This window comes from Phycodurus eques, chromosome 4, assembly GCF_024500275.1.
Source record: "Phycodurus eques isolate BA_2022a chromosome 4, UOR_Pequ_1.1, whole genome shotgun sequence".
Classification (NCBI taxonomy): domain Eukaryota; kingdom Metazoa; phylum Chordata; class Actinopteri; order Syngnathiformes; family Syngnathidae; genus Phycodurus; species Phycodurus eques.
This window is the reverse complement of record NC_084528.1, coordinates 13,689,653-13,705,354: the sequence shown is the minus strand read 5'-3', so window position 1 is coordinate 13,705,354 and position 15,702 is coordinate 13,689,653. Positions and strand designations below refer to the sequence as shown.

Here is a 15,702-nt window from a genome sequence, read left to right as displayed (position 1 = left end):
TTTCCTCCCACTTCCCAAAAATATGCATGGTAGGTTGATTTAAGACTCTAAATTGCCCGTAGATGTGAATGTGAGTGTTTCTATGTGTCCTGCGATTGGCTGGCGACCAGTTCAGGGTGTACCCCGCCTGTCGCCCGAAGATAGCTGGGATAGGCTCCAGCACCCCCGCGACCCTAGTGAGGATAAACGGTACAGAAAATATATGAATGGATGAATTGTTCGTGTATGTGAGAATAAGTTTGAAATATTTGTCATCAAAACAAGTGCATAAGTTAGAAATATCGGATCCCTTTCACACCCGTCTGTGTATTTGTAATTATTTTAAAGTATATAATAAGAACAAGGGCAGCAATGTCATCCAAATGTTTTAAATATTTTATTCTTGATTCATCTATTTTTTCATTAAAAAAACTTTACCTTAGTATATATAAAACAAGTTTCTAATTTTTTTTTCCAATGTTGCATCATATTTTTTATTATTATTTTCTAACAGTGTGGACATTTAAGAGTAGGACATACTGTACAAGTTCATTCATTCATCTTCCATAGAACTTATGCTGGGGCCTATCCCAGCTGACTCTGGGTAAGAGGCGGGGTACACCCTGAAATGGTTGATCTTAAATTAATTATATATATATATATAAATATATATATATATATATATATATATATATATATATATATATATATATATATATATATAATTTCTAAAAAATAATAATTATCTGTTTAACAGTTTTAACTTCTGCTACTGTTTCTGCTTTTGTTCCTTTTTTTTTTTTTAAACTCGACGTGTTCTGGGTTCGTTTAGCATACCTCGATCGATGTTTGACAACTCGTACGGTCTAGACAAAATGGCGGAGCACGTCTAGTGGTTGAGTTTGTTTTTCCTCTTTCTCTCCGGCTGGAGAAAACGTAACCCTAACACATTATTATCAACACTTTAACACAACATTAGTCATGTGGTCGAACATCGCTCTAAGGACCGTTTTAAGGTCTTCCTTGGGCGTTTTGAGGGAAAGCGCCGGCACTCCACGGACGTGCTGCTCGGCGCTGCTGTCAAGAAACAAAGTAAACAGCGGTAAGCACTCAACACGGAGACAGTAACAAAAATTGAGGGTGAATTTATGTATAATACGCTTTTAAAGTCAATGAAACGTCTATTCCGAGGAATTGCGCATGCGTAGTTGACATACTGGAGCACATTAGCTACACTTGAACATTTAAATACAATAATTGTATCCCCAAAATGGCCTGTGTCGCAGATGATACTGTAATATTACTGTTGTAATATTTCGACTTATTAAGCAACATGTTTTCATATTTTGACTTCTTAACTCATGTGAGAGAGTCAACAGACTCAGCTCTCACTATAATGCAGTGTCTTTGTCCACCACTGCAAATTGTCTGCAACTACAATTCTTTTGTAATTTAAAAAAATCATTATTAGTAGTAGGCACGGTGGACGTCTGCCACACAGTTCTGAGGACCGGGGTTCAATCCCCGGCCCCGCCTGTGTGGAGTTTGCATGTTCTCCCCGTGCCTGCGTGGGTTTTCTCCGGGCACTCTGGTTTCCTCCCACATCCCAAAAACATGAATGGTAGGATAATTGAAGACTCTAAATTGCCCGTGGGTGTGAATGTGAATGTGAGTGCGAATGGTTGTTTGTTTATATGTGCCCTGCGATTGGCTGGCAAACAGTTCAGGGTGTACCCCTCCTCCTGCCCAATGATAGCTGGGATAGGTTCCAGCGCTGCCGCGACCCTTGTGAAGAGAAGCGACTCAGAAAATGGATGGATGGATAGATTTTTAGTAGTATTTCTCTGACGGAGAATTGGATACAGCCATTAGCCTTGAAAAAGTTAAAAATGTTGACTAAAATAAGTATTGTAACAATTATAAAAGCGAACCTATAATTAATATTACATAATTAAAATCACTATATTTATAATACTGTAATCGTTGGAGTATTGTATTTTTTTCAACATCAAAATGATTTATAATCTATAAATTTGGCATGTATAATAATACATAGTTTAAAGATTAATTTCAGGCTGCATAAAATTCTAAAGAATGTGCTGTATTATTGTCAATATTTTGTTGTATTATTATTATTTTTTTTAATCGTCATCTCTGACATTCATCCATCCATCCATTTCCTACACCGCTTATCCTCACTAGGGGCGCGGGCGTGCTGGAGTATATCCCAGCTAACTGGTTGCCAGCCAATCGCAGGGCACATTTAAACAAACAACCATTCGCACTCACATTCACACCTACGGACCATTTAGAATCTTCAATTAACCTCGCATGCATGTTTTTGGGATGTGGGAGGAAACCGGAGTATCCGGAGATAACGCATGCAGGCACGGGGAGTGTGATGTGGTAACCAGATGTCCGCCGTGCTGCCATCTCTGACATTATTTATTTAAATTAAAGAACAACATTGTTCTACTCAGTACAACACCGGAATGGCAACAGGAGTTGAGAACATTCACTGAAATATTCACTCACACCTTAAAATAAAAATAAAAAAATCGAACAAATGTAGTCATAAATCTTTGTTATCTCTTCACAGTGTTAGGAGTTTTTTCCCCTCCAGCACCAGTCCGACATTATGCTCGCGCTACAAAGAAAAAGGTTGCAGGTAAGTCATTAATTTACTTATTGTTAGATTTTACACTGATCTGATTGGCTTGATCAGTATCGGGCGATAATTAGCATTTTATGCTGATCGGTTTTAATTCGCATTGATCGACTCTGCGAAAGACATTTACTCCGCGTCGCCATTGTGTACAGTATAATTGAATCCAAAAGCTAGTTTATTTTTAGCCTTGTCGTGTATCTTTTGACGTAGTAATGTAATTATAATCACACAAACCAATAAAGATTTTTTTTTTTTTAAAGATGTCGGGGGTGTGGGACAGACAGCATGTCTGAGACAGATAACACGTAATGCCTGGATCAGACAACACGACAAATCTGGTCTTTCACGATTGCACTGTCAGACTACTGCAATAAAATATTTGCATCCCATCTTTTATGATCACTGGGCTTTATCTTGTCAACTCAAGTGCGCCCAGATACACTCGTTACCATGGTGACGACATCGCGACGCGTGTATTATAAGAACAAAATGGGGGGAAAACGTGTGGTGGTGGTCACTGGTGCTCGGGAGATTGCGTTCATTTCAGGACTGCTTGAGGTATGTTCACGTACTTTTAATATGATTTGGCTCACGAGCAGGCAACAAAATGTTATGGAGCCTAGCCAGCTAGTGCTAGCACTAACGATTGTACGTAAACATGCCGGCGTTATGTCAAATCATGCTCTAAAGTTTTGGTGTGTGTGAAGTAATTTAATTATAATAAAGTAATTCAATTACAGTAAGTTAGCACCCATTATTTCTGTCATGTTGTAATGTTGGTTTGACCTGACTGATTAGAATACATGACCTGACAAGAGCAGTGATTTCCGACCTTTATGGTGCCAAGGCAAATATTTTACAATTGGAAAATCTCACGGCACACCAACAAACAAAAATGTCACAAAAAGTAGATAACACAGTAATTACCGGTACTGTATGTACTTCCTGCCATTTAAGAGCATTTATTTGTTCTGTCTGTCACTATGCCTCACTTGCATAAATAGAGGAACAAAAATACATTATTTCTTGTAAGTCAATAATTTTTTGAGCAGTTAAGTAAAATTTTATAATTTCCCACTTCACACCTGAAGATCGCTTATGGCACACTGGTTGGGAATCACTGGACTAGAGAATACTTTTGAAGATGCTCAGTATACAGTACACAAGCATATACAGTAAATGAACAAGTCATTTAAATAGACACATTGCTCCATCTTGTGATCGGATCGGTGATCAGTTCTCGTTTTTTAAACTTGCTGATCATGTAAAGCCTACTTATTGTGAATGACATCTCTCACTTTGAACTGGTTGCTTTTTTTTTCTGCCCTCCAGGTCTTGAGAGCCAACTCAGCGACCTCCCGCCGACCATGCTGAAGATGGATTACGCCGCCGTACCCCTCGCAGAAACGTAAATACAACTCAACACGTTATAGAGGACACATCATGGAAAGTTTACTTTTTAATTGCTTGGACACAAGCCAAAGTCAAAACTTTCCATGGGAATTAACATAAATTTAAGGGAATAAACTCGAATAAGATAGAAATGTACAAAATTTAATGTTGACTCCTAATAGAGAATTGAAATATTGTTGTGGAAAATATAGATTTTAGCATCATCCTGACTAAAACAACCAGATTTCACGCAAGTACACAGACAAGGCCGGGATTTGAACCCCAGTAGTTTTGAGGGGTTCAAATCCCGACCCCGCCTGTTTGGAGTTTGCATGTTCTCCCCGTGCCTGGGGGGGTTTTCTCCAGGCACTCCGGTTTCCTCCCACATCCCAAAAACATGCGTGGTAGGTTGATTGAAGACTCTAAAATTGCCCGTAGGTGTGAATGTGAGTGCGAATGGTTGTTTGTTTCTATGTGCCCTGCGCTTGGCTGGCAACCAGTTCAGGGTGTACCCCGCCTCCTGCCCGAAAATAGCTGGGATAGGCTCCAGCAGCCCGCGACCCTCGTGAGGATAACCGGTAAAGAAAATGGATGGATGTTACAGACCAGACCTTTAAACTGAATCATAATCAATTTGTTTATCAATTTTCTGGGGGATCAATTTAAAATAGTCCTGTTTTTTAATAAAGGAATTTAAAATTTCCAATTTTAAACACCCGTGCCGCCGTATCAATTAATAATAATAAAAATAATCCACACTATCTCCACTTTTAACATACCTGGGAACTGTCTCTCATTAAATTCCACACGATTGCCCACATTTTCACAATAAAAACTTGATTTATTGTTCCTATACCTACTTTTGATTTGGCTGCTGTTCACCGCAGGACGGACGATATTGTCAAGAGACTTCTTTCGTTGGAGTTAGCCAGCCAGGTAAGTTATTTGCTGTAAATGGCTCATAATGTCTTCTAATGGCATCAAGGACTGATTGTTTGATTGTGTGTGTGTTTGCCCACATGTCCGTGTGTGTGTGTTTGTGTGTGTGTGTGTTTAATTCATTCCATTGCTGTGATTTGGTATTTTTTGTTAAGCTTTTTGTGTTGCATTTTTATGTATGAACGGTGCTATACAAATAAAGTTTATTTGATTTGTCCGTCATCTGTGCCCTCAGAGTGAAAAGTTGGCATTGAAAAAGGAACAGCTGATTGCCAAGGTGCAGCGGGATGAGAGCGACCGCAGCTCAGTGGAAGTTCATGGTGAACACACACACACACACGCACACACACAAAGGTGAAAGAAAGTTCTGTTTACTGCCACACACACACACAATGTTTGTGAGTCGAGTGTGCGTGCTAAAGGACCCTTCTGTTGTGTGTGTGTTGCAGTGGCCATTTTGACGGCGAGGATCCGCAACTTTCAGGAGCACTTGCTCAAACATCACAAGGTGAACGGAGAGAATTTGTGACGCAATAATGTTCATCGGAGCTTTAACGTGTCAACACGTTTCCTTTCTGCAGGGACACACGCGCGCACACACACACACACATGTATTACAGGATATCCTGTGTCAATCACACCACACACAAGATGATTACGGTCGGAAAAGTTCCACTTTTTCGACACAATCAGACTGCCGTTTCCTCTGTATTCAATCATCCCTTCCTTTACAATTATGTTTTTCTCTCACGTGTGCCCTCATTTGTATCTTTCAGGACAAGGCGAACAAGAGACGCATGCTGATGGCCATGGATAGAAGAAAGAAGTTGCTGAAGAACCTGCGGCTGGAGCGCTACGATGCCTTCGAGAAGGTGTGCGAGCAGCTGGGCATCACCTATACCTTCCCGCCTGAGTACTACAGGAGGGCAACACGACGCTGGCTGGCCAAGAAGGCCTTCTGCATCAAGGTACCAAAAGCACAAGTCGTCCAAGCTCAGACAGCGTCATCCATGTCGCCCCCTGTTGGTTACCTGAATCAAAACTCATGGATGGCAACTTTTTCCCCAGATGTGGAAAATTCAGTGCATTAGTCATAATAATAAATAATAATAATTAATACTATTTAATAAATAATAATAGTAATTAATAATAGTAATAATTCATAAAAATAATACTAATCAACTGGATCTTCAGCATTATTATTACAGGCGGCACAGTGGACGACTGGCTAGCACATCCGCCTCACAGTTCTGAGGATCCGGGTTCCTCCCACATCCCAAAAACATACATGGTAGGTTGATTGATGACTCTAAATTTCCCCTAGGTGTGAATGTGAATGTGAATGTGAATGTGAATGTGAGTGGTTGTTTGTTTTTATGTGCACTGTGCTTGGCTGACGACCAGTTCAGGGTGTACCCCGCCTCTCGCCTGAAGATAGCTGGGATAGGCTCCAGCACGCTCGCGGCCCTAGTGATGATAAGCGGTACGGAAAATGGATGGATGGATTAATTCTCCTTCTTCTATTAAAATGTTGAAAAACCATGTTAGTATTAGTATTGTCAAAGTTTAAGGATTAACTCATGATTAATCACAAAAAAAATATTGCATTAATCATGTATTAACTCAGATTAATCACACAATTTAATTTGACCACACATGTTCCTTTACCTTTGGGTATCTGAAATGCGGTGCAGGTTGGTATAAGGTAAGTGATCAGGTCAACATTTATGCCAGTGCAAAGATAACTGAGGAGACTCAGATTGGTGTGGTGGGTGGCAAATCTTGCTGCAAATATCACTCTGATGGGACTTTAAAAAAAAAAAACAACAAAGGTAATTCGCATAAAGTGTAGTGCTGAACTCTCTTTTCATTGAAGCACAACTTAGAAATACCATCTCAAAGCAAAAGTGGTCCTATGTGTGGTACATTTGGTGCCTGCTATTAATCCCGATTAATCAAAATTCAAGTGTGATTAATCTGAATTAAGAAAAATAATTTATTGACCGCCCTCGTTATTATGAATAAAACTGTCATTTGTAATGTTTTTTTTCTCCAACATTCATTTCTAGCTCCAGAAAATACCAAAGCATGAGTTTATTATTTTCCAAGAAGAAATAATAGTATGTTGCAATAATTTATATAATAACAATTTAATGATATAGCAATTACAAATAAATACCTTGTTTTCATGAGCATTAACTGTGGCAATAACAAGAACCACTGCTGAGCAAGTACTTGTTCGTCCTGTTTCGACATTTTGGCCGAAAGCTAGTCGGGTTTGAATTAGTCAATGCATTCTGCCTCCATTGTATCTTTACTTTTGTGTCCTCTGCTGGGGTTTAGAGTTTATGAATAGGCTTGTACAGTTTGCAGTAACACGTACACCACAAACGAATTGTATTGACATCAGAGCAATAGCCTGCTTTTTTTCTTTTTGTGTTTGTTTCTTCTCCCCTGTGACGCTCGTGTGGCCTCCCCCGCAGGTCTTCAAGGAGGTGCAGAAGCAGAAAGCAGAGCAGAAACTGAAATTAGCGGCTAAAATGGAAACTGCCAGCCAGTAGATGCCATCATTCGCTGGTAAAAGACAGCATTTTTGGTGTGTTTTTTCTCCATGTCACCGGTCTATATAATGCAGAGGCCAGTTGCGGCCCGTTATTCATTTTAAATAGCCTTTCAGTAATATTGCACCTCTGTGTAAAAGGCACGGGCAGATCAATGCTGAATCCACTGTAATGACTATGATATGGCAATTATTCAGGATTTCTGTGAGAGACTAATGAGGCTTGAAACATCAATGCTAAATGTACATCCATTTTGTATACTAGTCATTTCATGAAAATAAACACAGTAATGAGGTTAAAATACTTACGAGCCGACTTGTTTTGGGTAACTTCAGTTTAAAAGGAGACATGCATTTTTCCCATAATTTAAAACATTTCCCAGGTGACGGGGAATGTCACAGACAGGTTACTTTTGTCTAATTACTATGAGAATCAAGACTTATGGAACACAGCAAAAACATTTTGAACTCATGGGGCAGTGCTTGTGTGTTTTTGGGGCATGTGGACAGGACCACAAATATCCCTGCCACCACCACCACCACATCTACGACTTCACGGAGTAATCAAGTATGTACCACCAGTCAGAAGCTGATTCTCATCTCTGCATCCAACAAAACTCAATGCAACGCTGCTTACCTTTTGCTATGACGCAAGAGCAGGGGGCATTGCACCTGTAAGTGATGTGGGTGTTTCTGTGTCTGCCTGTCACTTGAAAGTGGCTCTGGATCTTCACGTAGCTGGGCTGATCAAGTCATGGCCGGAGGAACTCTGTGTGGCGATGTGATTGCTATGTAAATTAGTCCAACTAACAGCTGTAAAATAAGATTTACTTGTTTGTTTAATTTCACATTTAATGGATGGGAAGGCACTCCTGAAACAAGCTGTTGAAAAGTCAGGTTTCCATAATAGGTCCCCTTTAAATGCCAACCCGATACATATTTGAACCGTATCAAAGTGGACTACGCGCACAATGCAAGAAAGAAATAAAGGCAGCATTTCGTCCGAGAATCACCGCAGTGATCTCGTCATCCTTGTCAGCCGTTGAGTTTCACCAATAAGCGTTTCTCAACCTGAGCCCCAAACTTCCTGTGTGGTGTCGAGCTCAACAGTTTGATCGGGACCAGAACACACGTACACACCCCTTCTGGTAAGTAGCAACGTTTTCGCACTACCATGCAAAATATGAAATGACTGTAAAAAATGCTTGCAATTGATTCAGATACTCAACTCATTTATTATACTTGAAATGATCATGCATGCTTCTTCATAATCGATTTGTTCAATTAGCTGTAAGGTTTCGATAAGCTTGATACATCTTTCTACGCTAGATAACCCATGTTGCAATATTGTACTTTAGCAGTACGTATTACAATTATGTACTCACATCCTGTTAAGTAAAAAAAAAATCGATATATATCGATATCTATCTATATATATATATGGACTATTAGAAGCATAACAGTACTTTATAAATATATACAGTTATGTTTTACATATTTTTTTAAATATTTTGTATTTTAGATCATAAATATAAACATTTAAATATACAATGCTGTATAGTTTTATGATTCCAAATGTATTGTAAATTATGTTGATGTACAAAAAGTATAATTGTTTTATTTGTAATATATTTCTAATCGAGTTTATTTTTTAGGTTCGAAAATATTCTAAAAATAGCAAAAACATTTCGAAATACTGTATACCAAGATATTTATTATATCTAGTTATGTTTTTTTAATTATTTATATTTGTATTGTATATAATTGTTTTATTTTTATGACAAAATATGCATATATATATATATATATATATATATATATATATATATATATATATATTAGACTTTATACCGATTTTATCGGTGTGATCGGTATCGGCCGATAATTAACGTTTTATGCTGGTCAGCTTTAACGTCATCCGATCAATGTCGTCATTGACGGGACAGACAACACGTAATGCCAGGATCAGACTATCAGATGTCAGACTACTGCAATAAAATCTTGTATTCCGATACCACCGCATCCCGTTTTTTACGATCATTCGGCTTTATCTTGTCAACTCAAATGCAACTGGATAACCTAGTTACCGTCGCGAACATGCAAACTCCACACAGGTGGCGCCGGTGATTGAACCCCGGTCCTCAGAACTGTGATGCAGACGCTCTAACCATTCGTCCACCGTGCCGCCAAGTTAATTACAATAAAGTAATTTAATTACAGGAAGTTAGCACTAATTATTTCTCGTAATGTTTGACCTGACTGTTTAGAATACACGATCTGACTAGAGCAGTGATTTCCAACCTTTATGGAGCTAAGGAACATATATTACAATTGAAAAATCTCACGGCACACCAACAAACAAAAGTGTCACAAAAAGTGGGTACATTAATTACTGTATTTACTTCCTGCCATCGAATAGAAGACCATTCATTTGTTCTGTCACTATGCCTCACTGGCATAAATAGAGGAAGAAAGATACATTATTTATTGTAAATATATTTTTTTGAGCAATTAAGTACACAAGTAGATACAGTAAATGAACAGGTCATTTAAATAGACACATTGCTCCATCTTGTGATCGGATCGGTGATTGTTTTTTTTAAACTAACTGATCGGTGATCGGCCCCGAAAATCCTGAACGTGTAAAGCCTAATATATAATTTAATATTTTCCATTTAATTAGTGTAGGCCTTCTTGGGACTTAATTTGGCCCCTGATAGGAAAAAGTACCTTAAAATCCAATTTGATGTAGGGGAGCTTGAGGTAAGTGCTGAGCCACTGACTCCACAAATAAAATCAGGCTTCATCTTTTATGCTTATTATCCACCCTATAAAGTGGAAATAACAAGGAGAACATAACAATGTGGCAAGATTCAGGTCAATGTTTTCCTACCCAAAACAAAGTTTCAGATAGCAGGTGCTATATTTTTTTTCTTGAATAATAATAATAAGAAAACTTTATCAATGTATCAGAACCTGCGGTCCATATGTCAAACCCAGTGGTGACCAGTCAACCGGGCGCAGGTGGCTATGGCACCAACGTCCAAACGGGACAGTGGAGCACAGGCCTCTGCTCCTGCTGCAGTGATTTGTTGATTTGTAAGTATAAAGATGATTATTTTAAATAATTACAAATGTGAATAAAAACAATTCTTCACCAGGTGCTTTCGGCTGCATTTGCCCGTCGGTGCTGGCGTGCTACACGGCGGACAAATATGGTGAAAACTGCTGCTTGGGCTGCGTGCCGGGGGGCTTGACGGCAATGAGGACCCACATGAGGCTTACATACGGCATTCAGGTATGTCGAAGTTCCCCCAATGTAGAGAAGTGCTTTGTTTTCACTAACAGTTTACACAAGAAAGGAAATGTTGCTCATTCAAGTAAAATTGAGAAACTGGATCACACTTAAGTAATATATGCAGGTCATAGGTTGTCTTAATCTTCAAGTTTTAAGCAAGACCCAAGTTACTGTGACAAAAATATAACAGACCAAGTCAAGTCCGCACAAAATTCCTAGCAAGTTGAGTTGATCATTTGGGTTAAGCATCTCATAATGCATGTCATACAATCAGAGGTGGGTAGAGTAGCCAAATATTGTACTCAAGAATAATATGACTCAAGTAAAAGTAAAAAGTAGTCATCTAAATATTTACTTGAGTAAGAGTAAGAAGGTACTCAATGAAAAAACTTCTCAAGTAAAGAGTAATTTGTGAGTAACTTCAGATTTTTATTTTTTTAAATCAAAGCATGAACATCAAATAAAATAAAATAAAAAAATCATATATGGGAGTCGACACACACCTGCCACCATTTCAATTTTTAACTGCCCAAAAACCAACAACACATTCATTGGGCCCTACAGAAACATGATTTGCTTTATTCACTTAAATGACTTAATGAAGAAGCTGTTTGCTGAACAGACTTTGTGATTCTGTGTGCGTGTGCGACACCAAAGAACAGGGCTAATGTTGACATATCCACTATCAAAACAACAATAGAAACATCTGCAACTTACCGCAATATATTTTCTAAAGTTAGAAGTGGTCTGAAATCAGTCACAATTTAAGAGCTGCATGACAAAGCTGTTGTTTTTTTATGTCTGTAAGGTAAACGCACTCACGCGGCTGTTTATTTTTTTTCTCCCAAAATGAGACATTTTGATTGGCTCGCGACGTGCACGGTCATGTGACTGTCTTGTGTCGTTTGATTGGTGGACTTGAGTCACACGTCACTGTGGTAGCGTTCAATTGGCGTAACGGGTGCCCTATGCGGAAATCAAAGATGCAGTCTAAAAATAGACGCGCACACGCAAGAATGGATAACTAAATGTAGCGAACGGCATGTCGATCATTGTAACGGAGTAAAAGTATTGTTCCTTCTTCACATAAATACTCAAGTAAAAGTAAAAAGTACAGCGCATTTAAAGTACTCTGACAACTAGTTTAGCAAAAATGTTACTTGAGTAAATGTAACAGTAAATGTAGCGCGTTACTACCCACCTCTGCATACAATTGTGCTCAGTCACAACATATATAGTGGCACCTTGCGATACGGGTTTAATTTCTTCGTGACCAAGCTCGTAATTCAAAGCACTCGTGTCCATCCATCCATTTTCTGCTTATCCTTACTAGGGTCGCAAGCGTGCTGGAGCCTATCCCAGCTATCTTTGGGGCGCGGTACACACTGAACTGGTCACCAACCAATCGCAGGGCACATATTAACAAACAACCATTCGCACTCGCATTCATACCTACGGGCAATTTAGTCTTCAATCAACCTACCATGCATGTTTTTGGGATGTGGGAGGAAACCGGATTACACGGAGAAAACCCACACACATACAAATATAATAAGGCATGGTGGGAGACTGGTTAGAGCGTCTGCCTCACAGTTCTGAGGACCGGGTTTTCTCCGGGTGCTCTTGTTTCCTCCCACATCCCAAAAAACATGCATGATAGGTTAATTGAAGACTCTAAATTGCCAGTATATGTGAATGGTTGTCTGTTTCTATGTGCCCTGCGATTGGCTGGCGACCAGTTCAGGGAGTACCCCGCCTCTTGCCCAGATTCAGCTGCGATAGGCTCCAGCACGCCTGCGACCCTTGTGAGGATAAGCGGTACAGAAACTGGATGGATGGATAGTCCTTTGCTGCTGTCTTGTGGCATCTATAGGGAAACCTTTTGTAGGGGCGGGGGAATCTCTTACTTGCGAACGTTTGCGGCAGGCCTTTTTACGGTTCAAGCAATGAAAAAGTCACTGATCTACAATATCCCGTATATCCACAGGGGACAGTATGCAACGATGCCCTCATGTCCTTCTTCTGCGGCATCTGTGAGCTGTGCAGAATGGCCAGAGAGATCCGCATCCGGAATGGAGAAACTTCACCTTAATACCAGCAAGAAATTTAAGGAATTGTTTCCCTCCCCTCACATTCCCCCGAAGAGCATCATACAAAATGGTCCATGGGATGTAGGATGAGATGTCATTTAATTGTATTATTATTATTATTTTTTTGTTGTTGATTTCCTTCAAACAAAAAGGAACATTCGTAGCCTCCTAATGAATAAAGATGCATGTAAATTTTATGCATTTACCAGAAAATGTAACAATGTACCTGATCATAATAAAAAGAAATTGTGTGTACTTGCAATTCAACAAAGTACCAGATTAACACACACACACACACACACACGTATTACAGGATATCCTGTGTCAATCACACCACACACAAGATGATTGCGGTCGGAAAAGTTCCACTTTTTCGACACAATCAGACTGCCGTTTCCTCTGTATTCAATCATCCCTTCCTTTACAATTATGTTTTTCTCTCACGTGTGCCCTCATTTGTATCTTTCAGGACAAGGCGAACAAGAGACGCATGCTGATGGCCATGGATAGAAGAAAGAAGTTGCTGAAGAACCTGCGGCTGGAGCGCTACGATGCCTTCGAGAAGGTGTGCGAGCAGCTGGGCATCACCTATACCTTCCCGCCTGAGTACTACAGGAGGGCAACACGACGCTGGCTGGCCAAGAAGGCCTTCTGCATCAAGGTACCAAAAGCACAAGTCGTCCAAGCTCAGACAGCGTCATCCATGTCGCCCCCTGTTGGTTACCTGAATCAAAACTCATGGATGGCAACTTTTTCCCCAGATGTGGAAAATTCAGTGCATTAGTCATAATAATAAATAATAATAATTAATACTATTTAATAAATAATAATAGTAATTAATAATAGTAATAATTCAAAAAATAATAATAATCAACTGGATCTTCAGCATTATTATTACAGGCGGCACAGTGGACGACTGGCTAGCACATCCGCCTCACAGTTCTGAGGATCCGGGTTCAAATCCAGCCACACTTGTGTGGAGTTTACATGTTCTCCTTGTGCCTGCATGGGTTTTCTCCGGGTACTCCAGTTTCCTCCCACATCCCAAAAACATACATGGTAGGTTGATTGATGACTCTAAATTTCCCCTAGGTGTGAATGTGAATGTGAATGTGAATGGTTGTTTGTTTTTATGTGCACTGTGTTTGGCTGACGACCAGTTCAGGGTGTACCCCGCCTCTCGCCTGAAGATAGCTGGGATAGGCTCCAGCACGCTCGCGACCCTAGTGATGATAAGCGGTACGGAAAATGGATGGATGGATTAATTCTTCTTCTTCTTCTCCTTCTATTAAAATGTTGAAAAACCATGTTAGTGTTAGTATTGTCAAAGTTTAAGGATTAACTCATGATTAATCACAAAAAAATATTGCATTAATCATGTATTAACTCAGATTAATCACACAATTTAATTTGACCACACATGTTCCTTTACCTTTGGGTATCTGAAATGCGGTGCAGGTTGGTATAAGGTAAGTGATCAGGTCAACATTTATGCCAGTGCATTGAGGAGACTCAGATTGGTGTGGTCGGTGGCAAATTTTGTTGCAAATATCACTCTGATGGGACTTTAAAAAAAAACAAAGGTAATTTGCATAAAGTGTAGTGCTGAACTCTCTTTTCATTGAAGCACAACTTAGAAATACCATCTCAAAGCAAAAGTGGTCCTATGTGTGGTACATTTGGTGCCTGCTATTAATCCCGATTAATCAAAATTCAAGTGTGATTAATCTGAATTAAGAAAAATAATTTTTGACCGCCCTCGTTATTATGAATAAAACTGTCATTTGTAATGTTTTTTTCTCCAACATTCATTTCTGGCTCCAGAAAATACCAAAGCATGAGTTTATTTTTTTCCAAGAAGAAATAATAGTATGTTGCAATAATTTATATAATAACAATTTAATGATACAGCAATTACAAATAAATACCTTGTTTTCATGAGCATTAACTGTGGCAATAACAAGAACCACTGCTGAGCAAGTACTTGTTCGTCCTGTTTCGACATTTTGGCCGAAAGCTAGTCGGGTTTGAATTAGTCAATGCATTCTGCCTCCATTGTATCTTTACTTTTGTGTCCTCTGCTGGGGTTTAGAGTTTATGAATAGGCTTGTACAGTTTGCAGTAACACGTACACCACAAACGAATTGTATTGACATCAGACCAATAGCCTGCTTTTTTTCTTTTTGTGTTTGTTTCTTCTCCCCTGTGACGCTCGTGTGGCCTCCCCCGCAGGTCTTCAAGGAGGTGCAGAAGCAGAAAGCAGAGCAGAAACTGAAATTAGCGGCTAAAATGGAAACTGCCAGCCAGTAGATGCCATCATTCGCTGGTAAAAGACAGCATTTTTGGTGTGTTTTTTCTCCATGTCACCGGTCTATATAATGCAGAGGCCAGTTGCGGCCCGTTATTCATTTTAAATAGCCTTTCAGTAATATTGCACCTCTGTGTAAAAGGCACGGGCAGATCAATGCTGAATCCACTGTAATGACTATGATATGGCAATTATTCAGGATTTCTGTGAGAGACTAATGAGGCTTGAAACATCAATGCTAAATGTACATCCATTTTGTATACTAGTCATTTCATGAAAATAAACACAGTAATGAGGTTAAAATACTTACGAGCCGACTTGTTTTGGGTAACTTCAGTTTAAAAGGAGACATGCATTTTTCCCATAATTTAAAACATTTCCCAGGTGACGGGGAATGTCACAGACAGGTTACTTTTGTCTAATTACTTTGAGAATCAAGACTTATGGAACACAGCAAAAATATTTTGA

The 15,702-nt window shown here is 39.3% G+C and overlaps 3 protein-coding genes across 5 annotated transcripts; all 3 read left to right on the top strand.

Annotated features, from left to right (window-relative positions):
• Nucleotides 1-848: 848 nt before the first annotated feature.
• LOC133401289 (small ribosomal subunit protein uS15m-like) lies at nucleotides 849-13,469 on the top strand. Of its 3 annotated transcripts, XR_009768397.1 has the most exons (10): nucleotides 849-1,081; nucleotides 2,579-2,647; nucleotides 3,980-4,055; nucleotides 4,927-4,975; nucleotides 5,214-5,298; nucleotides 5,428-5,486; nucleotides 5,755-5,946; nucleotides 7,462-7,555; nucleotides 8,049-8,106; nucleotides 13,396-13,413. XR_009768397.1 is itself a non-coding variant. In XM_061674075.1 (9 exons), the coding sequence occupies exons 1-8, from the start codon at nucleotides 961-963 to the stop codon at nucleotides 7,537-7,539; spliced, it is 729 nt and encodes a 242-aa protein (XP_061530059.1). In that variant the 5' UTR covers nucleotides 849-960; the 3' UTR covers nucleotides 7,540-7,555; nucleotides 13,396-13,469. The 3 variants fall into 3 exon arrangements, 2 of the variants coding, with proteins under 2 accessions (XP_061530059.1, XP_061530058.1); XM_061674075.1 differs by lacking the exon at nucleotides 8,049-8,106 and having other exon boundaries at nucleotides 13,396-13,469; XM_061674074.1 differs by lacking the exons at nucleotides 8,049-8,106; nucleotides 13,396-13,413 and having other exon boundaries at nucleotides 7,462-7,986.
• LOC133401291 (cornifelin homolog) lies at nucleotides 8,049-13,188 on the top strand. The gene is made up of 4 exons (XM_061674076.1): nucleotides 8,049-8,686; nucleotides 10,512-10,637; nucleotides 10,700-10,836; nucleotides 12,824-13,188. Exons 2-4 carry the CDS (start codon nucleotides 10,526-10,528, stop codon nucleotides 12,926-12,928), a joined length of 354 nt encoding a protein of 117 aa, XP_061530060.1. The 5' UTR covers nucleotides 8,049-8,686; nucleotides 10,512-10,525; the 3' UTR covers nucleotides 12,929-13,188.
• LOC133401292 (small ribosomal subunit protein uS15m-like) lies at nucleotides 13,216-15,668 on the top strand. The gene is made up of 2 exons (XM_061674077.1): nucleotides 13,216-13,587; nucleotides 15,159-15,668. The coding sequence occupies exons 1-2, from the start codon at nucleotides 13,417-13,419 to the stop codon at nucleotides 15,234-15,236; spliced, it is 249 nt and encodes an 82-aa protein (XP_061530061.1). The 5' UTR covers nucleotides 13,216-13,416; the 3' UTR covers nucleotides 15,237-15,668.
• The last annotated feature ends 34 nt before the right edge of the window (nucleotides 15,669-15,702 follow it).